We start from the raw sequence: 16,526 nt of genomic DNA, 5'->3' as shown, positions 1-16,526 counted from the left end.
CCAGAATGAATTTTACTGGTGGGCTCTAGGCACCCCAGTCAGAAACTGGTTTCAGCATACCAAGACATTTTGGACAATTGTATGCAACCTTGTCAGAACCGTTTGGGGAAAGCCCTTTTTTGTTCTTACATGACTATGTCCCAGTGCTCAAACATAGCTCATAATGGCATAGTTGAGTGAGTTTGCTGTGGAAGAACCTACACAGAGCCCTGGCCTAACCTTATCAAGCTTTGATATGAACTAGAATGGAGATTGTGAGCCAGGCCCTTTCATCCAACATTAGTGTCTGACCTCAGAAATGTTATTCTGGATAAATGGGCAAAATTCACAGAGACGCCCCCCTAAATTATAAAGAAAACCAAAAGAGTGGAAGCTGTTTTAGCTGCGGGGAAGGGGGGAGTAACTCCATATTAATACCTATGAAAAGACTCCAGAGTATAATAATTGTTTATTTTGTGTCCACAGTGGGGCATAATACTGTGTGCAGGAGCCACTATGGGGGATAATACTGTGTGTAGGGGCCACTAAGGGACATAATAGTGTGTGCAGGTGCCACTAAGGGACATAATACTGTGTGCAGGGGCCACTAAGGGACATAATACTGTGTGCAGGGGCCACTATGGGGTATAATACTGTGTGCAGCGGAACTATGGGGCATAATATAGCGCGCAGGAATGCGTAGGAAGGGGTTGGTCAAGGTCTCCTGCGTTGGTCGTGGGGGGCCCTATGTCAAAAGTTTGCCACGGGGCCCCGCCATTCCTAGTTACGCCACTGCGATGACCTTATCCTAAGGACAACACCTTTAATGCAAACCTATCACGTGGAAAATGCAAGCAATGTGTTATAGAGCAGAAGGCGTTGACCAGACATATATGTACTTGTAAGAAAAGATTCAGAATAACTTATCATTTATAAAGGAGAGGCCCTATCAGTGACTGACTGTTCCCCTCCATGTATGGCTGAAGAGCAGTGATATAAATTAATAATTGGTGTTAGGTTCACAATAGTGTTAGCTAACTGTTGTTCGGATCTGCCAGAAGACCAGAACAATGGACAGACCGCCCACTAAAATTGCACTCACATACAGAACCCGATGGACCCTACTGACTATAAAGGGGTCTGTCGGATGGCCACTGTTTTTAAACTTAAACCGATGGATGAAAAAGCCATGCGTAGAGGAATTTTTTTGTCTGTCAATTTCAGGTGGACACTTCAACAGTCTCCAATGGGAACTCCAGGTAGATGGTAATGTATTCGTACAGGATAGGCCAGATCTTTTCCCACAGCACCATACATCAATCTGCTCAGCTCCTACTCTGTAGCATCCTGCCTGTACCTTGGACTTCACTTACATGTGACTGATTCCCTTTAATGGGAGTCTGTCACCACTTACTTCCTTGAAGCAATGCCAATACTCTCACTGTGAAGAGTTCATGTGACAAAAACAGTAATATATTCAAAATGGAAGCCCCGCTTTACAAGGGAGGAAAACACAGTTTAATTCTGGTCACCCCTAACCATCTATCTGAGGGTCTGGGTTGATATGCTGGGCTTAGCTGCAGTACTATACACAGCAAAAGTAGTGCTGCCGCCCCTTCTTTCTGCAGAGTGGAGGGGGTGCAGGTGTAAGATTTTACGACTACCCTAAGAATAGGCCATCATTGATAAATCCGGTTTTAGATAAGTTGTCATTTTCCCCCCAAAATATAATTTTATAAGATATTGAATGAGAACTAAACCTTAACAAGTAATCCTGCATTTTGACTATCACACTTTGCGACATGAGACTCGTATACAAAGCATGACTGTTATCGTGTAATGTTATGAGACCACCTATTTTAATACTAGGGCCTTGGTGGTTTAAGGAGCAGGGGGGGGGGATGTTATTCTTCATGTATTATACTGGGATGTACAGACAAATATATGAAGACATGTACCCTAAGAAAACGCAGAAGAGGGACATTAATCCCCTTCCCCCTCGCAAAGTATCAGAAGTGTACCGAGTGTTGTCAAGGGAAAGAATCCTGAGAGGATAGGATGAGCTGCACATATAGCAGTAATAAAACCAGCCGAGCCTGGAATTTTTATCTGGCAATAAAAGATAATGTCAGCTATAAAGAAACTTGGAAGCCCAGCACCCCCCGGGCACACATTCCACCGTCTGCTGATTGCTGCAAACACAGCACGGGCATAGCACTGGGAGTTCGCACAGCAGAATACAGGGAGCACACAACAATATACTGGGCACATAGTACAGAGGGCAAAAAGCAATGGGAGCAAAAATGGCATAACCTCTGAGAGCTAAGTGTTCATTTCAACAGACGACTAGGACACAGTGAGCACAATGGACACATAATAGCATGAGGAGTGCAGAGCTACAGATTGCAGAACACAATGCCCAACAGACTCTTTACTGGGGAGGAGGTATAGTATAAAAAAACAGAGTATGGCCACAGCACAAGACAAGCGTCACTAGCTTAAAAGAACGCTACACAGGAATGCTAATGAATACAACAAGGGCAAAATAATGTCATCTACCAGGACATGGACGTTCATAACACACAAATGATGCCACCATGGCATAGGCACACAGGACACTGCGGGTAACACTTGCCATATAACTCATGGGCTATACCTTGGCCAGGACTACTGAAGCCCCATGCAACTTGTCTGTACTATGGATGGATACCAATCCATACAATGTTATCAGACAATCCAGACTAGGAGAAGCTAAATGTAATACCGTTTAAGGATGTAGGATAGTTGGGCATTAAGGCTAAGTGATTTCATATTTGCTTCAGAATTTTTAATTTTTCTGCCATATGAGGACTTATTCTTTGCACAACAAATTGTACACTTAGCTGGCACCATTTTGGGGTACATATAATGTTTTATTAGCTTTTAGCATATTGGGATTCTACATGACCCCCCCCCCCCCCCCATCCAATTCTATCATTAATTTTTGTGTTTGTTTTTATGGCATTTCCAGCAGGTCATTATGACTATAGCAGGACCTTATTTTTATTGGTTTCATTATGTTTTACAGTTATTAATGAATAAAATGCATACTGTGAAAATACACGATTTGCACGGGAACAATATATTCTGCTGTCCATAATTTTTTTTTTACCATTTTGTTACATTACGAGTTACATTAGGTTCGCACTGATGGATAGGAGGACTTATGTGATAACAGTTACACAGAGCCTGGTGAACACCATTGACTATACACCATAATCCATTGAGTGTCGGTTGTTTGGCCGATCTCAGACAGACACTCAGATGGATTCTCCAACATGGGCTTTTTTTTAGGTGAAAATTTAAATTTTTTGGTATGTACAAGTTTTTGATCACTTTTTTTGCAGGAGAGGTGAGTAAAACACATTAATTTGCTAATTGCAGTTATTTTGTTTTACAGCGTTAACTGTACAAGATAAATAACTTTATTGAAATGGAGAATTGTTATTTTTGAAAACGTAAATATTTATTTTTATACTTTTTGAAACTTTTTACACTACTTTTTTTTTTTTTTTTTATGTCACAAGGGGACTTGAACCTGAGGTAACTTGATCACTTGTACCATATACTGCGATACTTTTGTGCTGCAGTATAAAATACATAATTATTTATGTGTATTAGGTCGAGACCTATTACAAATATATTCATGGGAGCTAGTAGGCCATTTCCATTTTTATTTTTGAGTCTGAGCAGTATGGCAAATGATCTGAAAATATTCAACAGGTCAGGTAGACAGAAGTGTGCTGTTTTTTAAAGAATCGTCAGTCAGAATGGCAAAAAAAGGCCATTTTGGCCAACTAATGTCTGATTGCTATGACCAATACCAATAATGACACACAACCTTGTCTTTGGGTCACAAGTCATGTTGTCAGTGGGCAGATTTCTTACAGGTGAGTCAAGACACTTGCCCTTTTCTGACCATGGATTGAGAGAAATGATGGGAAACACTCCATAGACTGCAGAGTTTGGCCATGTATGGGATCCAAAAGTGATAAATAAATGAAGAGTCACAACCAGTTGAGATCAATAAATGGCAATATGGGCCATGATCTAATACAGACTCCAAGACTCATATACTGTCATTGGAAAGTACAAAGATTTGTCATCTCCGTTCCATTCGATCCTGATGTCCTTCTTTTTTTTTCCAGCTCATTACACCCATAGATCAGATAATGCATTGTAAAATTTATCAGAAATCTAAGAAAGAAGAGAAGGGAGGGAGGCAACAGTGGTTATGCATTACAAAGTCTGAGTGACTCCTTCACCATATGATAGCTTTTTCTGTTAAAACTAGATGCTGTAAAATAGTGCCTAAACCACCTAAACCACCTAACTGAAAGGGGTACAGGAGGGGGCATAAATGGCTTAGGTTCTCTTCATGTTGCATTTTCTGTGCATTTTTTAACCATATAGAATCCAGAAAACAATATGTATATGTTGCTGTATACAATATTTTGTAAACATGGTTCCCTATAAGTTATGGTTAGGCATTTGTTTTAACTTATGCACTGGGAACACCAAATGCAATGTGAAAAGAGTCTAACATAGGAAGAAGATGCAGTGAGCAGCGATAAAGAATTGCAAAGCCCGCAATGTCAGCTACATCCCTGTTTGCACAGGGAATGAACACCAAGCTCACAAACAGACTCTACAACTCAACGCTATCGCTACATATTGAACTGCAAGCTTTTGAGATGGGATTCGGAAGCTCAGAATTGGACATGGCTCTGACTTCTGCTGAGCTGATTCCTGGAAAAGGACTCCCAAAAGGTGCAGTAACAATCTTATTTATAGACAGTACTACTACCCCAACATGACAGAAACATCATGCTGCAGCTTACCTAGGCTGTACCAAGAGCAGTGTGTACAACACAGCCCGCAGCAGGACCTATAGGTGGAACAACATTCTGCCTATGGGGGAATCACTGTAAGGATAGTCTGTCTACTACTATTCTCTTCTCTTTATTGTGATTGACAGGTAATGGAGCCTTCTGTCAACTCATTAACACAGTCACAGGCATTTTTCAATTTACGTTTTTGACTTTCCACCTTCCACACCCCATGTTATATAATGCCCATGATCAGCTCCTGAGCGGCCGCCATATTTAAATACTTGACATCCGCCGTACTAGTGGGAAAGGGCTAAAGTGCATTTTGTAGTTAAGTCCTAATAATGGCTAGAGCAGTGCTGATCAGTGTTTCCGTTATCCCTGAAGGTCTCAGGAGCACTGACCTTAACTGTACATCACACAGGCTAAGCTCAATGCTTAGTTGTCATTGAAATCAGGGCATTTGAGGGAGAGGACACAGGAGAGCAAGTGAAATCCTGAGACCTCAAAACTCCTTTATGGTACAACTGTTGGAAGTGGATGGCTTCCACCACTTTATACATATAGCAGGGCATGAGAGGGTGGTGATGTAGGACAGGTATTTGCTCTTTAGTTTCCTTTAAACATATCTTGTGGACCTGCACTAGGCATGAAACATTTGGCATTTGAGTGTCCCCTTAAAATCGACAAAAAAAGAGAATTTACTGGTGATATATTTAATTTCAGAGAAAAAAAGCTATTTCACTGCTGGAGACCTGCAAAAAACTCCAAGAGAACAAGTTATACTTATACATTGGGTACTGTAGTGAATCTGTAAACTATTAAGAGGGGGCTTTCACACCTGCGCTTGTTCTCCAGTTTGTGCATTCTGCCGGGTTTCCGTCTTGTGCATTCCGCCAGGTTTCCATCTTCAGCACCGGTGAAACTGGACAGGAGATGGAAACCTGGCAGTCAGTTTTAAATCCCGTTTATTTGAATGGGTTTGTAAAGATGACCGCCCATGTGCGCCTTCTGCCAGTCTGCGGGAAACCGTTTTTTTAGCCAGACACAAAGTCCTGCATGTCTGACTTTGTGTCCGGCTAAATATAACGGTTTCCCCACAGACAGGCAGAAGGCTTACACAGTCACCTTTACAAGACCATTCAGTTTCTCCGATTCTGAAGACGGAAACCCGAATGCATAAACCGGAGAATGAGCGGAGGTGTGAAAGTCCCCATACACTGTTTTATGGGATTCATTGGCCCTGGACTGTGCATGTCATTACTCTAGCAAGTATTAATCCTGTCACTAATATAAGTGGCATGTCACCAGTCTTGTGGCTAGGTCAGGGGGTTAATTGTAGCATGGCGGGCCAAACACTCCCATTTTAGATCCCATTTATCACAACAGATTCCTGTGGAATTATACTAATGATTCAGACCCCAGTCACCCCCCACACAACATACAAAGAAACACACATATTCCCCTTCATTACCTACGGCTGAACTGGCCCAGAGATGGATCGTTAGCGGCCGGCCTGCTATTTATTCCCTGCTGGGTCCTGCCTGTCACTGAAGCAGTTATGAATGAGCCTCTGCTGCTCTGTATTGATCAGACTGCCAAGTCCAGGAGATGTCACCAAAATCAGGGCCACGCTGGAGACCAAAGCCAAGGAATTAACTCTTCGTGGTGCTCATGCAAGTAGTCAAGGCAGGGGACTAATATTACATATAAGCTATGAAGTATACATGATTTTCTTTTTTTCTACATAAAGAATATAGTAGAGCTGTGTTTGTCATCTGGCACAACATATTTTGATATGACAAGCAGTTATCTGTGGTTTTACATTTGACTGCAGGTAAACCTACAGTAGCCTTAACCTAGAAATCAGTTTGTCAAACATGGGAAGAGTGGTGTAAAAATCCAAAATGTTGTTGCACATCAACTCAAAAACAATTTTGAAGTGCATCAGTTGATAAAATTCCCCCAACCATCATGTTAAGCGTGTAATATGACTATTCTATGAGTGATTACAGCATTGTATTCCGTAAGTTACATGCCTGATTTATGGTGTGTATACTGTATATATGCTCTGCTGTAGTATACAACATGACAGCACAGTGAATAATTCCAATACAAGTCCAGGATAATTACAGTAGAGAAATGCTCTGCAGGTAATTATGGTATAATGTACTGCATGTTGTATGACTGCTCTGCAGGTAATTACGGTATAATGTCATCCATGTTATACAACTGTTGTGTAAGTAATTAGGGTATAATGTGGACCATGTTATGTAACCGCTCTGCAGGTAATTATACTCTAATGTACTCCATGTTGTATGACTCTTTTATAGCAACTTACTGTATAATGCACTCCATGTAATATGACTTTTATAGGTAATTATGGTATTATGTAGTCCATGTAATATGACTATTTTATAGGTACAATATAATGTACGCCATGTAATATAACTTTTATAGGTAATTACAGTATTATGTATTCCATGTAATATGACTAGTTTATTGGTAATTACAGTATTATGTACTCCATGTAATATGACTTTTATAGGTAATCACAGTATTATGTACTCCATGTAATATGACTTTTATAGGTAATCACAGTATTATGTATTCCATGTAATATGACTGGTTTATAGGTAATTACAGTATTATGTACTCCATGTAATATGACTGTTTTGTAGGTGATTACGATATAATGTATTCCATATTATACAACTGTTTTAAATTATGGTATTAAATGTACTACATAGAATATAACTGTTAAGTAAATAATTGTGGCATAATGTACTCTTACATAACTGCCCTGCAGATAATAACAGTATAATGTGCCTCATGTTATATTACTTCTCTCCAGATAATTACGATATATTGTCCTCCATATGACATAACTACTCTGCATGTATTACAGCAAAAATGCATCATGCAAAGTGTCTGCTCTGAAGAAATTATGGTAAAGCATACTACAATGACTGTGCCGTAGGAAATTACAGTACAATGTACTATACATTATTTCAATGCTCTACAGACAGTTATGGTATTTAATGTATGATGTATACCATAGTATATGACTGTTCTGCAGTGCATTATGTTATAACATGCTGCACTGTAATATGCCCCCTGTAATGATAATTATTGTATAATGTACCCCACATTATATAACTGCTCTGTGGGTAATTATGGTATAAAAATATCATATTGTATGACTATGGTGTAAGCTACTTCATAGCTGCAGTATATAAAAATCACATTCACAACTGCTTCTGTAGTAGAGCTGTAATCTTGTAGGCTCTCAGCTTTCAAACAGCACCAGAAGCGCTATTCTAGGTGCTGAAAAAAGGAGCTATTTATAGTGATGCCATCCTTTGACATTTGTTACATAGAGTGTTGCTAGAGAGACCTTTGACATACCCTTTTTAATCCCTTTAGGATAGCTTACTTTTTAATCAATTGGACAAAGCTATTTTTTTTCTTATTTTGTTTTTCGGTGTTACATTCAAAGACCCATAACTTTATTTCAGTTAGCATAGTTGTATGAGGATTTGTTTTTACAGGACAACTTGAATTTTTCAGTTGTATCATTTTGCAGTAGATATAATGTATTGAATAACTTTTATTAACCATTTATGTGAGATGTTATAAAAAAAAAAAAAAAAAAAACATTGTATTTTAAATGGTGTGCCATGTGGTACCAATAACATTGCACTTTTAATTTTTAACTTTGAGGGTGGAGATGGATAGATGGAAAATAAAAATTCATTTTCTGGTGTTTTTAGGCCTTACCGCACGGATAAAATAACATTTTAACTCTATTGTGTGGTTTGCAGCATCTGCAACACATTTACAAAGCATAGCCACTTTTTATATGAAAAAAATCTTTTTTGCCATTGTGCAGAAATTTCTTTAACTTTATTTAAATTTTTGCAATAATTTACTTTTGTCCCGCGAGAGGACATCACAATGTGATCATATGTTTTGATACACTTCTGAAACGGTTATTGCCAACCTTAGCTGTTACACAGGGAGTCCACGGGACCACCATGACGTAACCCTATTTCAAGGTGACCTCATTTCTGTAAGTATAGTTATGTTATGTTAGCATACAGTAAACCAATTGAAGTGGCTGACTGCTGGTGACTACCCCTTTTTATTAAATGGGTTGTCTGAAAATAGACTGATCAAGGAGTGTCCCATTGCTGGGATGTAGAGTAATATGCTGTAATCTGTTGAAGAATTTGACAGCAAGTGTTCAACTCCCCTGCAGCACCACCTAAGAGAAATAAAAGGTATCACGTGGTGCCAAATGAAATAAAAATGTCCATGTAATTCATTGATGTGCCTGGTCCTCCAGAGTGAGCGATTCTCTTTGTAGTTGTTCTCTTCTAGGGACAAGAGATGGTGGTCTTGAATGAGCAATTCTCTTCTACCAACTCTGCATTTGAAACTTGTCATTAGCTTAAAGGTTTCTTGCGACCCCAAATGGATTTTTCATACTGATGATCTATACACAGGATAGGTGATAAGTTTGTGATCTGTGGGAGTCTGACATCTGGACCCAGCACAGATTAGCTGTACTGGTTGCCTCCAGGTGCCGGAAGCTGCTGCATTGGACTGTGAGTTTGTGCAAATGTATTTATCATCTCCTAGAAACCCCCCTTCATAGGTCTTATTAGCCACTGGAAGCTGGTGCAGTAAAGGGGGTCTGCGTGCAGGCTGCAGAGCAGAACTACAATTCCCAGAAACCACTACTATACAGTGGATGGGGCTGCTGCTCTGCTCTTATCACTTGAATAGGAGTAGCCTGCACATGATTTCTATCAATTACATCAGATTTCAGTACGTGGATACATTCAACTATAATGTTGAAATAAATTTAATAAGGTAAACTCGAAGTTTATAGAGCGGACTAGAAGAACAAATAGAGCTGACTTTTAAAAGATCACTTTCACATAACTAGTTAAAATCCAACGTTGTCATTTGGATAAAAGAAAAAAAAAAATCTCATAGCTCCCTGAGTTTAGCATAAAAACACGGCACTCACTGTCTGATCAAGGCGGTACAGAAGATGCAAAGCCAAGTGTCACTTGGCACAAAGCTTGCTGATATTATGATGTTTGCTCTGCATTTCCATAGTGTTACCGATAACACTACAGCTGAACAGCAAGTTTAGCTTTGCTACATTAGTATATTCTCTTTATAGAGTGTTCTGCAAACACCCATGTATGCATTCCTTGAAGTGCAGTGAGTGAAAGGTAGAGTGCTTGGTGTGTCCTCAGTGTATTCAGACAGGTATATTCTGCTCCCCTACCCCTTCCTTCTCACTGTGAATAGAAGAGAGCCAGCAGTTGTTTTTTATTGATTTTTCCCATCTGGTTTCGGGGAATTTCTTCCACCCGGATGAGCTCGGCAGGAATGCAGTACGGGGCCATGACTGCCCTAAATAAGAGAAAGGAACAGGGCTTAGTTGCATAACGTATGTGCTGGAACTACAAGGAATCGAGTCATCTGTAGAAAAACTAGGAACCTACTTCAGGTAAGCTGATGCTGTATCAGAGCCAAGGATATAAATACGCAAACATGTGAGCAGATAATAAAAAACAACCACTGCTGTAGGACTACAAGTATCAGCACAATCACATATTACCTAATTGCAGCCTTATTTGGACACATTTCTGCCCATTATGAGGAACAGGCAATATATCTTGTAGAAAATGTATAGGCGTCCAAGACAGAATATTTACAGCTCATGTGAGGTTGGTGCAACTCAATTATTCACAACTACATTCCCACCCTTCCCAATACTTTCCTCTATGATTTATACATTCATCGACAAGGCTGACATTTTGTCATGCTGTGATATTAAACTTTTAACTCAGAACTATACATCCAGCTGTAGGAGGGTACCGCTGCCTGACACCAAAGAGACAATGCGTTGTGTCAGCCCACATCCTGCAATGTCATTAGCATCTACATGGATGGCACATGAAGCGCCATGGCTGTTATTCCTATGCCAAGTCCTCAATGCACAGATAAAGGTGGTTTCACACACAGCATATTAAAAATGCCACTAAAATCTGGAAGCAATTTCTTGGCATAGTGGATTTGAGTGGAATAGGAAATACAAAATGGGGTACATATATCTGTTTTTTGCTCATGTATAAAAATATATATATAATCTCACTGCACTGCACTAACCAGTGCAGTGAGATTGACAGGAGAGACAAACTTTACAGCTGTAGTGAGAAATATTGCAAGAAATAAAGTGAATGGTTACTGCAGAGCAATGTAGGCAGATTCGCCAAAAAGAAAAATGAGATCAAGGCAATATCCTTTCAGAAAGTTTGTTTTATACCCCCTCCCCATCTATCGGTAATACAATGAAAGACACAACCACAAGGAAGAAATCTGCAGGTTTTGATGAACAACGAAAGAAAAATCACAATTTACACATCCTGTCCAGTGAAGGAAACAAATAAAACAGGTTTATGAATATTGTGCTTTTCCCTGTTGTTCCTCGTGGGGCAAAACTTACCAGAGATTATAGATAACCAGCAGACACTGCTAATGGTGAACCTGCTGCCTTTACTAGCCGATACTTTTACAGGATTACAGGTATGTTCTTTGTATTACTCACAGCACTCATCTTCCTATACAATAATGCGTTTTGCTGACCATTTATTGGGGCACTCATAAAGTTGAGACAGATAATAATTATAAGGAACTGTCAGAAAACACATCCACTTTAGGGATCTTACACCTTTCTCTCTTTTCTGTACTCTACTCACCGTCCCCATTCCTTTAGTTCCTTTAAGGATAGCGTATGCCCGTCACGCAGTTTCACAATGGCTGATACACGCTGCCCCCAAGTCGCATCTGGAGCTCCGATCACTGCTACATCTAGGAACACAGCAAGGAAACTTCATTTTAAAGGTCTGTTGGGTCTACAGTGCCTCCTAAACAAATAAGAATGTTGTGTATACACCTTTAAGAGAAGCCACGCTGACAAATTAAGCCCCACCCCTGCTGCACTTGCAGGCTGCTTTACATGTCCATAAAAGATTATTATGTCTATATTGTTTAACCAGTCTCTGGCCATGACGGTATGCTTCTACAGGTATTAAAGGCCCTATATGATACACCATTATTGGCATGGGGGACATTTATGACCTGCCAGACTCCCTTTGAAGATTATTGCACTTAAAGGGGCTCTATCACTGGGAAAAGCAATTTTTAACTAATCACATCCTTGCATAGCCCTTAGAAAGGCTATTCCACACCTACCTTTAGTATGTAGATTGTCTCAGTGGTTTTTGAATAAGTCCATTTTTATTCATACTAAACATAGGTGTGGAATAGCCTTTCTAAAGGATGTGCAAGGATGTGATTAGTTAAAAATGACTTTTCACAATTATAGAGGCCATTTAAAGTCTAGGGAAAGGCTACGTTTTCTCAGTCCACTGTATGTATTTTAGAAAATAAAACATATATGTAATTGATTTGTATAAAACATTTACTGTACTTTTATTTTGTCTTACTTCTGCATGAATTTCCATACATTGCAAGCTGCTCTATTCCTTACTGTGCACAATCTTTGATGGGTTACACTGCAGTTTCTCTCTCACTCAAGAATATCCATCCAATATTAATTCATTTCTTAACCAGTCATTTCTTAACCAGAACATTGTCTACAGCAGCTTACATCACATTGCAGAGAAATTGTCAATAGCAGTTCATAGCATATTATAGGGGTAGATCACCGTCAGCAGCTTGGAGAAAGATTACTTAGAGCAGCTCAAAACACAGTGTAGAGGAAATATTGTTCACTGCAGCTGATATCATAGATTGGTGAGATGACTGTCTACAGCAGAACATAGTCAGCTCTCAACACAGCGTAGGGAGAAGATCATCTACAGAAGCTTATAGCATAGTGTAGGGGGTAAGGTCAAAAATAGCCATTTAGAGCACAGTGTAGGGGGTGAGATCAAATATAGCATCTCACAGAACCGTACGGGGGGAAAGATCACCCACATTGCTCACAGCTCAGTGTAATAGAAGGATTGTCTACAGCAGCTCTCAACGTAGTGTAGAGAGAAGATCATATACAGCAGCTCACAGCCCAGTGTAGGGGAATATTCACCCATATTGCTCACAGAACAGTATAAAAAGAGGATTTTCTACAGCAGATCTCGGCACAGTGTAGGGAATAGATCATCTATAGAAGCTTAAAGCACAGTGTAGGGGTAAAATCATATATATCAACTAACAGCACAGTGTGGGGAAAGGAAAACCCTGGTATCTCACAGGCAGGTAACAGCACAGTGTTCAGTTTATTCAGGTCAATTTAAAAAACATGTGTTTACTACATCAATCATAACATGTGTAAAAGTGTCCAAAGCATTTCATTTCTAGAGATATTTTACACACCTGTAATGCTAGGATGAGCCAAGAGGTGGCGCTCAACTTCTAAGGCGCTGATTTTGTACCCTCCACTCTTTATGATGTCCACAGAGGTTCTGCCAAGAATCCAGTAAGAATTATCCTTATAGACTGCAGTGTCACCTGAGAAGATACAAACACATATCAAGTTCCCATTAAATGATTGGCAAGCTTTGAGAACAACATTTTATATACATATATATAAATCCGTATTTTTCGGACTATAAGACGCACTTTTTTCCCCCCAAATTTCGGAGGAAAATGAGGGTGCGTCTTATAGTCTGAATGTGGGTTTGCAGCATGGCCGCGCTACTGCCACCGCTGGTTTTCTTCAGCGGCAGTAGCGCGGCAATCTGCAGGCCCCGGCAGCTAAGACAGTCCCCGGCATCTGCTGTAATAGACCGGCGGATGCCGGGGAGTGTCTTAGCTGCCGGGGCCTGCAGATTGCCGCGCTACTGCCGCTGAAGAAAACCAGCGGTGGCAGTAGCGCGGCCATGCTGCAAATCCGCTCCTCCTCCACAGGTCCCGGCAGTCAGTTAGCCCCCCCCACCGGCCCCATACCTTTAGTGATGCAGGAAAACCTGTTCCGATGACAGCTGGGAGCCTAATGAAGGCTCCCAGGCCTGTCATAGATATATATTACTATCGCGGCTGGTCTATGACCCTCCGCGATAGTAATGTATAGAATCTCCCATAGACGGCAATACACTTGTATTGCCGTCTATGGGACTTGCAATCAAATGATTGCAGGTTCAAGCCCCCTAGGCGGGGGATATTAAAATAGTAAAAAAAAAAAAAAAAAACCCACTTAAAAAAATATAATAAAAAAATAAAATAAATAAAAGTTCACCTCCTTTCCCTAGAATACATATAAAAGTATAACATTACTGTGAAACATATACAATAGGTATCCCTGTGTCTGAAAATGCCCGGTCTACTAATAGTTTTATGTACAGTGAACGTCAAAATCAAAAGTGCTAAACTGCCGGGTTTTTCTCTCTGTTTTGCCTCTGCATTAAATAAAAGGTGATCTAAGCAATAAACATTTCCCAAAATGGTATAACTAAAAAGTACACCTGGCCCCACAAAAAAAAAACGCCCTATACATCCCCGTACAGCTGCAGGGTCACCTGTCAATGTGGTCTTGCAGCTGTTCCAAAACTACAAATCCCATATATTAAATATTTTACCATTTTTTGCCTGAAATTTTTTTTCCCCTATTTTTCTCCTCTAAAACCTGGGTGCGACTTATAGTCCGGTGCGTCTTATAGTCCGAAAAATACGATATATATATATATATATATATATATATATATATATATATATATATATATATATATATATGCCACTTGCAGTGCTACAGGTGTTTTATGACTAGTAATGGTTTGGTCCACACACCCCAAATTTTTTTTTTTTGCATTTAGATATCACTGTCTGTATCCTATATCTAATCACAATATTTATATAATAAAAAAAAAGACAGACATTCTCATAGGAATTTTATATTGTGAGCCCTATACAGGACAGTGACCAACAATATCTGTAAAGCACTGAAGAATATGTTATTGCTATAAAAGAGAAATGAAAAAATAGTGAACATCTTTTTTTGATGAGGAAAGCTGCAGCCAACCAGGCATTTTCCATGGAGCATTTGCTGAAAAAAAAATGTTGTATAATATGGCCTTCATTCAGATTAATGGCCATCCTTTTAATATAAAGGAGACTCACATTTGCTAGATTCCCACCCCATGATGTGTATATTCTCTAGTATAACATATAGACAGAGGTATCTTCATTATACAACCTCTTTAAAGGGCTTGTCTACTTTGGGCTATACCTCTAAGTTACAAGTTGATCTCAGGACCGCCAGTTCAGCAGGCAGAGCAGCAAGAATTCTCCGGCAGCACCGAAACAGTGGAAATGAAGAAGCACAACTATCCAGTGAAATCCACAAGCTGTGCCACGCAGAACAAGGCAGGTCTGCCTGAACATGACATTTTTTACAGCAGTTGGCTCATACATGCAGGTCACTAATGTTTTTTTTTATCAGACATGTCTTTTTAGTCAACAGACAATGTTACCAAGTTTCATAGAAACCCATGTATAAATATGTGGTCCATACAAAATTAGAAGTGTCTGAAATCCTGTCCCTGGCTAGTCTAGCACTGGGGACCATACCTTGTTTGGTGTCGCTCAGATCACTCCATTTGTCTTTTTTTAATATGGATTCACTCTGAAACTGAATCATGGTGACATCTGTCATCTCCATACTGTGAAAGGGCAGGTATCTAGAATAAAGTGGCCAATTGGTGTACATATTAATCTGCTCACCTTCTACTCTGTACATGGTGCCCACAGATTAAAGACTACTTTTACTGTGGCTGACCCCATATATGTTCCCCTTTTCCCTGTATATCAATAGTTGCCCAGTTCAGAGCTGTCTGACCATGGCCATCTCCTTATGTGCTATTCACAGACATTGGTCGCTGGCTTTCCTGTGAACAGCAGTTGCTCCCAGTCTACCCTGTAATGTACACAGCTATCCATCCCAGCCTGTAAAAGGCATCAAGATAATCTATCCCCAGCCTCAAGCATCATGTCTCTTAGGTAGTAAACACAGCAGTGCTCCCCAGGGTAGCAGGGAGGGAGGAGGATCAGGAGGAATTAAGAGACTTTCACATCATCTATTTCCCGGAGTTGTCCGTGTAACTTGGGACTGGATATACAATCACTGGGATGGGTCTGGGGAAAGAAAGAGCCTTACTGTAGCTTGTGCAAAAAATACACCGGACAAAAAGCAAGACCTGTGATATGAGAAGTAACTGAGAAATCTGATCTGTGAGGGAGGAATGGATGAATGAAGATTAGATTTATCTTATCTGCAAGTAAATAGATGGGAATCTATCATTCTGAAAATCATGTATCAATAGCCCAATGTACATAATATATATGACTCCAATGGTTGTTGGTACTCTATCAAGCTGAAAAACTCAGCATAGATAAATCTTTACATAAATAGTAGATATATTCACCCCTTTGGACTTTATCATCTTGTAATATGTAATAATATAAATCACAGAGGATTTAGTTACTTAAGTGTCTTTATTAAAATTGATTAACAGAAAAAGAGTAGAAGAGTATAAAATGGCAGCTCACGGGATATATGTGGCTTATAGAGACCTATTAACAAAGGTGCAAGGCAGAAATTGCTATAGGTGACTCCATGTAATACTAAATGCAGAGGAT

The 16,526-nt window shown here is 39.8% G+C and overlaps 1 protein-coding gene across 2 annotated transcripts in view; it reads right to left on the bottom strand.

The window, feature by feature from the left end:
* Positions 1-8,676: 8,676 nt before the first annotated feature.
* The window catches only part of ACSF3 (acyl-CoA synthetase family member 3), a 69,996-nt gene continuing 62,146 nt past the window's right edge, over positions 8,677-16,526 (bottom strand). For both annotated transcript variants that reach the window (XM_075281931.1, XM_075281929.1), the window contains exons 8-10: positions 13,269-13,403; positions 11,630-11,741; positions 8,677-10,280 (exon numbers count right to left, since the gene is read on the bottom strand). In XM_075281931.1, the coding sequence (XP_075138032.1) occupies positions 10,163-10,280; positions 11,630-11,741; positions 13,269-13,403 (365 nt within the window). In that variant the 3' untranslated portion in view covers positions 8,677-10,162. The remainder of the gene's footprint in view (positions 10,281-11,629; positions 11,742-13,268; positions 13,404-16,526) is intronic.

This window comes from Leptodactylus fuscus, chromosome 7, assembly GCF_031893055.1.
Source record: "Leptodactylus fuscus isolate aLepFus1 chromosome 7, aLepFus1.hap2, whole genome shotgun sequence".
Taxonomy (NCBI): Eukaryota; Metazoa; Chordata; class Amphibia; order Anura; family Leptodactylidae; genus Leptodactylus; species Leptodactylus fuscus.
Note: the sequence above shows the minus strand (reverse complement) of the source record. Positions and strands in the feature narration are given on the sequence as shown.